The following is an 8,976-nucleotide window of genomic DNA, read 5'->3' as shown; positions in this document are numbered from 1 at the left end:
TTGCTCTTTGTCATACTTGCTGGCTGTGGGCCTGCTGAGTATCCCCAGTGTGAGGTCAATAAAGTCTTATCTTATCTTAAAATAATGTTTCCACATTGGAAACTTTGTGACACTTCAAACACCAAAAAAGAACTTTATTGAACTGAGAAAGAATCACAGAAGCCAAAACACAGTGAAAGTATTTGCATTTATATTTGTGCAGCTGCCTTTAAAAGCATTAAGAGCTCGACACATATTAAAATATACTTCGATGTGTATTACATCATCGTTGAACTGCATGTGCACGGATATCAAAGTGATGAAGAGTGTTACAGGAAGACGACGGCAGCTGTTTGAGCTGCGTTCAGTGACCTCCTCTGACGCTGTCGTGCCAAGTCATCATGAATCAGCTACAAACGCCGAACCCTGGCAGAGCCTTAACTCCACAGTCAGAAGTCAGTGAAACATGAAGTCTCATCACTCATCACGCTTTCAGCTCGCTGCTTCAACACAAACACGGACGGCGGAAAGAAAACAACGACCTGGCATCAAGAACAAGCGGACAAAGTTCATCGTGAGCTTTGCTGTAGCAACCGACACACACACACACACACACACACCCGTAATTAAGAGGCTTGTCACTTTACAAAAACATGTCATGATTAGATTTGTTATCATGCAGAAGACAAAGTCTGAGCATTAAACTCAAAGCTAAACATGCCAATAAAAGAATGTGTGTGTGTGTGTGTGTGTGCGTGTGTGTGTGTGCGTGTGTGTGTGTGCTCTCACAGCTCTGTGTTGGGCTCCTGCTCTCCAGTATTATTCACTGTCTTCATTCTTTCAGATTATAGAGCACAGACATAAATTCAAGCACCTCTGAAGCACTTTCAAGGTTCCTTATCCAAAACCTTGAAAACACAACAGTTAAAATAAACATTTCAGATCTTTCAGGACTTCCAGAATTTTTCTTTTAGTAAGTCGAATAAGTCGTTTGTACCGTCAGTGCGTGTGCAGACGTTTGCTGATGAGGAACGACATGGCGTCAGGTTGGGCTGTGATTGGTCGGCTGCAGCCGCGTCACGCAGAGGAAAAGGAAAACGTGCTTTTATTTGTGAAAGAGCAGAGCGAGTGAGAGGAAGGCCTTCGCGGTGCGATGTCAGAGTGAGGATGAGCAGCCAGAGCTGCAAAGCTGCACGTCATGAACATCTGTGCTGCTGCCCTCAGCGGCGCCCCCGTCAGGCCCTGGACAGAAAGCGCAGGTTGATGGGCTTGGACGGGATGAGCAGGGTGCGAGTTTTGGCCTCCACGACGGGTCCATCTTCAACCTGGACCTCATAGTTCTGCATCAGCTGCAAGATGAGAGGAAGAGCTGACTGTCACCTGCTACGCTTGACCCCCTCACAAAAACACAACGGCGTCCTCTGAGGACGCCGCCGCTCCGCCTCCATGTCACTCACCCTGGACAGAGCGAAGTACATCTCCATCTCCGCCACCCTCTTCCCCACACAGGCTCGCACGCCCACGCCGAAGGGGATGAAGCTGTATGGGTGGTGCTGGTAGTGTCCGGCCGTCACCCTGCCGCCGTTGGCGGCGGACGCCTGGTTGCGAAGCCAGCGTTCCGGTACGAAGCGCTCAGCGTCTGCAAACTCTGCCTCGTCGTGACAGACTGCGTAATGACACAGGACGAACAGAGTCTGAAAAGAAAGAAGAATGACATCAAGTAAACGCAGCGCTCTGCAGCTGCAGCCGGACACCGAGAGGAGCACTTGAAGGCATCGCGGTGGTGCTCCCAGTCTGCTTTCCTACCTTCTTTGGGAACCAGTAGTTGTCCACAACCACCTCGTTCTCTGAAACAAAGCGTGCATTCGCAGGAACCACAGGATAAAGGCTGTTGGAGAAAAGCACAGACGACATTCAAACACGACGTTTACGTGAGTTTCCGCCTCGATGATCCGTCAGCTGCGTCTGATGACAGAGAGAACACCAAAAAACTCTGAAGCTGTCAGTCACAGAACGTTTAAGGTCAGCGTCGCACGCCGACACTGCAGAGACACGATGTCTCCTCCTGATTAAAGATAAAGAACTGTGGATGTTTATCTGCACTGTTGCATCACGTCTTGTTGCTTCTGGCTGGAACATTTTTCAGACATGAGAAGAGCTTTTGAACGTGCTCCAACTTCTGATTGCTCAAGATCGACAGACGAGAGGAGGCTCGACGCTGCAACGCCAAGACTTCCAGCAGTGTGCAGACTGTTCCTGCCCCGTGGGCTCAGCGAGCGCGCACACTTTGGACTTTCTTCACTACAAACGGACGGTTTGTGACTTCAGGGGGACATTTGGACAGAGTTGGGGCATCCTGGATCAGTTTAGACCTGCAGAAAAAATCTCATAAACAGGCCAAACCAAGATGAATCTTACTGTTTCACCCAAATGCAACGTTTGTGTGATTTAAACGGCTGGGATATTCTTTATGTTTTGGCTTTCGTGATAAATCAATTAAATTTAAAACAAGATGAAATAAAAAAATACCAAAACAAAAATCTTATTGATGACGTGGTTACCAACCTGGGACAACAGGTTACTTTTCCTAGGATGGCAAAGGAAGGACCCGCCCTACTCTGCCTCTGATTGGCTAGGTCTCGCTCCCTTCAATGGTGTGTTGGTGTGTTTATTTAGGAAGAGTGCTGATTGGTTAGTGTTAGGGTAGAATATCATGGCAAGCCAATCAGAGGCAGAGAGGGGCGGGTCCTTCCTTCACCATCCTAGACCCTAAAACTCCCCATCGTGTTGTTTTTAAATATTATCTTTGCTTCCTTGTTTTTACTTTGCTTAACTGAACATTTTTATTATTTCATCATCTTTCTTGTCTCCTCCTGGATTATTTGAAGTGTTTTGGGCGTTTATTAAAAAGAATCACAGAAAAGGCTGAAATGCTGATGGACTCGTGCATCAGTGCTGAGGTCACGAGCGGACACGGGTCAAAGGGCGGCAGCTCACCGTAACGTCTCCTTTATGACGGCCTTCAGGTAGGGCATCCTGCTCAGGTCGTCTGTGGTGGGCTGCCGTCGGCCCGGACACACGGCGTTCACCTCCCTGTACAGTCGCTCCTGGATCCTGCGGTCCCTCGCCAAATGGTACAACGCCCAGGACAGAGTGTTGGAGGTCTGATGGCAGGAGAGGACAGAGCATTTACTTTAGCGTCCGTCACAAGACGACGGACGACACGCCGCCATCCTGCGATGACGGGAGGCTGAAGGCCTCCGAGCAGACAGGAAGCTGCTTCCAGCCTTTCCTGCTGCGCCGTCCTGCACAAAGAGTCTGCTCAGCGGTTTTAGAAATGAGCGCGTGCAGCAGATCCGGATCACACTCGACACCTGGCCACACCTGGTTTCTGGGCAGAGCCTGCGGGCCTGCGCCTCTGTCAGGTTTCACAACCCTCAGCAACACGTCTGAAGCGAGCAGCCGGGAACGCAGCCAGACGAGCCGAGCTGCAGCCCGAGCAGCTGACCGCTGACTGTCCTCATGCTCTGGCATCGCTGGACATCAGCTGCATGTGAGACATGTCCCCTGCAGTGTGTGAGACGTGTCCCCTGCAGTGTGTGAGACGTGTCCCCTGCAGTGTGTGAGACGTGTCCCCTGCAGTGTGTGAGACGTGTCCCCTGCAGTGTGTGAGACGTGTCCCCTGCAGTGTGTGAGACGCCTGACGCCTGTCACAGCGCTGCATGTAAGAGCGTGACCGCGGGTTGTTCTTTCAACGCTGCTGAACTTCCCTGCAGAAAAGGAGAAGCGTGTTTTTGTTCTGCGAGCAGAAGGAAAGAAGTCGTCTGCAGGAGAACCGAGACGCTGGAACAAAGAGGACGAGACGACGCTCGAGCAGAAAACGACAGACGAACGACTGAGATGATCTGAGATGCGGAGGACGAACGACGTGTTTCCTCCTGACGTGAATGTGGAGGATGACTCCTGCCACAGCTGACACACGCCCCCCCCCCCCCCTCACCGTGTCCACTCCCCCCAGCAGCAGCTCCGTGATGCTGACGTACACCTCCGCTCTGCTCAGCTTGTTGGAGGCCAGCAGGTACGTCAGGTACGCGCCCTCTGACGGCTCGCCTCTGTTCACCTGAGCTTCGATTTCACGGACTCTCCTGTCGATGAGGGCCCGAGCTGCAGGACAGAAACGCACACAATCCCATCAGCCAATCCAAAAGCAGCACGCAGAATGTTTCCTCCTGTCCTTCCTGGGTTGCGTACCTACGTCGATCAAGTCGTCCCAGGCCTGGACGAAGCGATCCCAGAAGGGGAGGATGCGGCGGCTCCAGGCGGGGAACAGGAAGACGGTCTCAGACAGCATCAGCATGTCATTGGTGGCGGCGATGAAGCGCAGCGTGTCTTTGGGAATCTCCTCCTGCAGGCAGCCCAACCTGGTCTCAAACAAGATGGAGGAGATGCCTGCAGGAGGCGGAAACACAGAATGAAAACCTGGCCTCACCTCCACCTGTGGAACCTCTGAACTGAGTCCCACCTTCAAAGCCGAACTTGTAGAGCTCAGCACACACGTCTGGAACAGTGACCCGGTCCTGACTGCGGCTGCGCAGGAGCTCGACGCGCTGCAGCAGATCTCCCACCACCCGGTGGACGGTGGGGGCGTAGGCCGCCACCTCCCGCAGCTTCAGCATCTTGGGGTTCAGGGCGCTGCGGATCCTGTACCACTCCGGTCCCGTGCTGGAGAGGACAAGATGTCACACATCAACACGTGAACGTGGAAAAGCGTCACTTTGACGGATTCTTTCCACTCACTCCACGTGCAGCCCGTACGCCTGCCCCCTCAGGTCCCGGTACTCCTTCCAGTGCGGCAGCTGGGATCGGATGGGGTAGCGGCCCTCCTGCTGGATGACCTGCGCGATGAGCTCCGGACTCGCCACGTTGACCATGTCGTACGGGCCGAACTTGGAGCGCCAGATGGGCCCGTAGAGACGCTTCTGTACACCCTGCAGAGAAATGTCACGGTGACATGAAAAGTGCAAAACTAAGTGTACTTTTACACAAGTGCTGCATCTTAGGACCATTTTGAGGTACATGTACACAACTTAAGTACAGCTTTGGTCACTTTACTTTCACAGTCAGCTCAGAAATGTACACATTCCACTTCCAAACAGTGGAAACCAGTTAAAAGAGCTAAAACACAGAAATGCTGCTCACGTGATGTTCTGTTAGAAATCATACTTTGACTTTCAATCGATGTGCATTTTTCCACTGTGATATTCCTGCTTTCACTCTAATTACTGTGAAAGCTTCTTCCATCTGTGCGTAAACGCTCTGCAGCAGACCAGTCTGACCAGTCTGTGCACCCACAGGTTGGTTTAACATACCAAGACTTCAGCTGTCAAAAACCTGTCCCGTTGAATTAAACACTGAGAAATGAGGTGATTTCTGCATCGCCTGTGAACTTTGACATCCTGGTGAATGTAACTGCAGCATCTCCTGTCTTCATGAAGTTTCTGGTTTTTATGCACAAAAACAAGAGTTTAACATTCAAACTGGCTTTAAATCAGAGTCAGTGCAGCAAAAACTCACATCCTGCTTTCGGGTCTGATCTGAAGCAGGTCACATCTTCAGCGACTGTTGAGCTTTTAACTTCAGCACCGGAGTCAAACTGCCGACAAGAAGACTTTTAGTCACGCGCGTCTTACCTGCAGTATGTGGCTCTTGCCCGCGTATCCTTTGAGGAAAACCCAGTACAGAGTGGTGGATAAACTGGGCCCCGGCAGGTCATCGATGCTCTTCAGTTTCTCCGTCTCAGTGGTCGCCTGGACATTCAGGTGCCTCCTGGTCACCGCAGCGGCGGAGGCTCCGTGTCGGAGCTCCGCAGCGCTCCGGCCCACCGGCAGTGTCCGGGCGCAGAGCGCAGCGAGCCGCATAGCCTGGGCTGCAGCCGACGGGAAGCCCATGGTTCGAACTGTGACTGCGGGGCGTGAGTGTGTTTGAAGGAGTGCGTGCGTGTCTTTTATCACTCAGAGTGACCGACTCTTATCACAGCGCGCCCCCTGCAGGCAAACAGAGGGAAAAACAGCACGAAGGCAAAAAGAAAATATCCTGAAACCTGAAAGGTGTCAGAAAATATGGACCGTGGACCTGTTTTGTTCTTCGTCTCCTCCATCTGTGAACCAAAACAAAGAAAAGAGAGATTTTTTTTTTTTTTAATTCTGAAAGAACTTTTACTTTCATCTTGTGCCTGCGCTCATCTGACGGAGCTGACGGGTGAGAGCATTTGCAAATGCGCCCTCTAGTTGTCATATTCTGTCACTACATCTCTATCTAGACGTTTTATTTTGAAATTGTTTACAGGAAAAACTACTATATTATTGTGTTTGTCTTTACACCTGATTCCGCCATCTAGTGGTCACGTAGCGGCATTACAACGACCTAATTTTTAAATAAAACCGAAAAATTAAATCTAAAAGTCATATATATTAAATATTTATATACAAATCAATTTTTAATATATAAAGGTGATAATTAACATTTAAAAAAAATTCATGGAACATTTGACCAGAAATGTAAAGACAGGCAACTCTCCCATGCTTACATTTGCAGTGCAGACATGAAAAATAACATTTTCTTCTGCTCACAGTTACGTCAAAGAAAAACTATCACTTTAGTTTTGAACTTGTGTCAACTGAGTGTAATTTGTGACTATTTGCATTTATGGGTGTGAGATTTAGCATTTAATTCAGACTTAAAATAAAAGAAATGCCCTTTGTTCTTTCTTTTCTCCATTAAAAAACATCAGAAGAAAAGTTTAACATTTTTTATTTTAGATTTTTATTTCCATCCAGATTTTCTGAATCAAATTAATGGAAAATTTGACCAAAACTGTAAAGACAGGCAACTCTTCCATACTTACATTTGCAGTTAAGACAAATAACATTTTCTTCAGCTCAAACAAAGTTCAGTAAAAGAAAAATCACTTCAGTACGTGTCCTGTTCCGAGCTCTGGTTCTGAGAAACTACACCGAGAGGGCGGTGAAGACACGCCATTACACCCGTCAGCTCTGTCCGGTACCAAGGCCGAACACAGGACCAATGGTAACGGTTGTGATCTTCGTCTCTACCTTCTCATCAGACGGAGCTGACGGGTGAGAGCGTTTGCAAAATTTGCAAACGACCACTCGAGGGCACATTTAATGTGCATTTAATGTGCCCTCGAGTGGTCGTGTCGAATCTCTACATCTCTATTTAAAGGTTTTATTTTGAAATTGTTGCTAGGAAGTACTACTATGCTATTATGTTTGTCTTTACACTTAATTCCGCCATCTAGTGGTCATATAGCGGCATTACAGCGGTCTCATTTTTAAATAAAACCGAAAAAAGAGACTTAAAATGAAAGAAATTGCCCGTGTTCTTGTCTTTTCTCCATTAAAAAAACATCAAAAGAAAAGTTTAACATTTTTTATTTTAGATTTTTATTTCCATCCAGATTTTCTGAATCAAAATCTTTGAAAAATGCGAATAAATAATAATAAATAACTTTGCATCAGCTGAAGAAAACCTTATTTTTAATGTCTTTACTGTAAATGTAACTGTGGAAGAGCTGTCTGTCTTTACATGTTTGGTCAAATCATCACTATTTAATCACTTTTACATTTTAGCTTTTATTTTCAGGTTTCATGTAGAAAATAGACCATTGTAGTTCCGCGATGTGGCCACTGGAGGGCATCAAACAATTGTGATCAAGTGTAAAGACAAACACAGTACTATAGTAGTACTCCCTGTAAATACGGAAACGGCCACATAACGAAACATATACCTCATGGACTCTTGACTCCTTTTCCGAGTTGTGGTTCTGAGAAACTAAACCGAGAGGGCGGTGAAGACGGGCCATTACACCCGTCAGCTCCGTCCGATGTGAAGGCAGAGAAGAAGATCACAACTGTTACTGTGATCATGTGTTGGGCCTTGGTATGGGACGGAGCTGACGGATGAGAGCGTTTGCAAATACGCCCTCTAGTGGTCGTGTCCTGTCAGTATATCTCTAGTTAAATGTTTTATTTTGAAATTGGTGATAGGAAGTAATACTATGCTATTGTGTTTGTCTTTACACCCGATTCCGCCATCTAGTGGTCATATAGCGGCATTACAACGGTCTCATTTTTAAATAAAACCGAAAAATTAAATCTAAAAGTCATATATATTAAATATTTATATACAAATCCATTTTTAATATATAAAGGTGATAATTAACATTTTAAAAATTCATGGAAAATTTGACCAGAAATGTAGAGACAGGCAACTCTTCCATGCTTACGTTTGCAGTGAAGACATAAAAAATAATATTTTCTTCTGCTCACAGTTACGTCAAAGAAAAACTATCACTTTAGTTTTGAACTTGTGTCAACTGAGTCTAATTTGTGACTATTTGCATTTATGGGTGTGAGATTTAGCATTTAACTCAGACTTAAAATGAAAGAAATGCCCTTTGTTCTTTCTTTTCTCCATTAAAAAACATCAGGAGAAAAGTTTAACATTTTTTATTTTAGATTTTTATTTCCATCCAAATTTTCTGAATCAAAATCTTTGAAAAATGCGAAGAAATAATAATAAATAACTTTGCATCAGCTGAAGAAAACCCTATTTTTAATGTCTTTACTGGAAATGTAACTGTGGAAAAGCTGTCTGTCTTTACATGTTTGGTCAAATCATCATTTTTCAAAAATCTTATTAGCACTTTTACATTTTATTTATGAATTTGTATGCATTATATATCTTTAAATGTCTTCATATGAGCAATTTTATCTTTTATTTTCAGGTTTCACGTAGAAATTAGACCGTTGTAGTTCCGCGATGTGGCCACTGGAGGGCACCAAACAATTGTGATCAAGTGTAAAGACAAACACAGTACTATAGTAGTACTTCCTGTAAACGCGGTGCCGTGTCACTACATCTATTTAAAGGTTTTATTTTGAAATTGTTGATAGGAAGTACTACTATGCTATTGTG

The 8,976-nt window shown here is 46.3% G+C and overlaps 1 protein-coding gene across 1 annotated transcript; it reads right to left on the bottom strand.

Moving 5' to 3' along the window:
- Positions 1 to 108: 108 nt before the first annotated feature.
- On the bottom strand, positions 109 to 6,008 carry cyp27a2 (cytochrome P450 family 27 subfamily A member 2). The gene is made up of 9 exons (XM_070957574.1): positions 5,670 to 6,008; positions 4,777 to 4,967; positions 4,502 to 4,701; positions 4,231 to 4,428; positions 3,980 to 4,143; positions 2,977 to 3,143; positions 1,786 to 1,867; positions 1,437 to 1,673; positions 109 to 1,328 (listed from the first exon to the last, which is right to left on the bottom strand). The coding sequence occupies exons 1-9, from the start codon at positions 5,925 to 5,927 to the stop codon at positions 1,215 to 1,217; spliced, it is 1,611 nt and encodes a 536-aa protein (XP_070813675.1). The 5' UTR covers positions 5,928 to 6,008; the 3' UTR covers positions 109 to 1,214.
- Between the last annotated feature and the right edge of the window lie 2,968 nt (positions 6,009 to 8,976).

The sequence above is a fragment of the Chaetodon trifascialis genome, chromosome 24 (genome assembly GCF_039877785.1).
Source record: "Chaetodon trifascialis isolate fChaTrf1 chromosome 24, fChaTrf1.hap1, whole genome shotgun sequence".
NCBI classification, from domain to species: Eukaryota; Metazoa; Chordata; class Actinopteri; order Chaetodontiformes; family Chaetodontidae; genus Chaetodon; species Chaetodon trifascialis.
This window is presented reverse-complemented; position numbering and strand designations above follow the sequence as displayed.

Bases quoted from the DNA above. Each gene is read 5' to 3' on its own strand.
- cyp27a2 (XM_070957574.1), bottom strand. From the start codon at position 5,927: ATGGGCTTCCCGTCGGCTGCAGCCCAGGCTATGCGGCTCGCTGCGCTC. The intron at 4,429-4,501 runs GTGGGACTCAGT...CGCCTCCTGCAG, and splicing joins CTACAAGTTCGGCTTTGAAG to GCATCTCCTCCATCTTGTTT. The intron at 1,868-2,976 runs GTGAGCTGCCGC...TTTCTCCAACAG, and splicing joins GTCATAAAGGAGACGTTACG to CCTTTATCCTGTGGTTCCTG.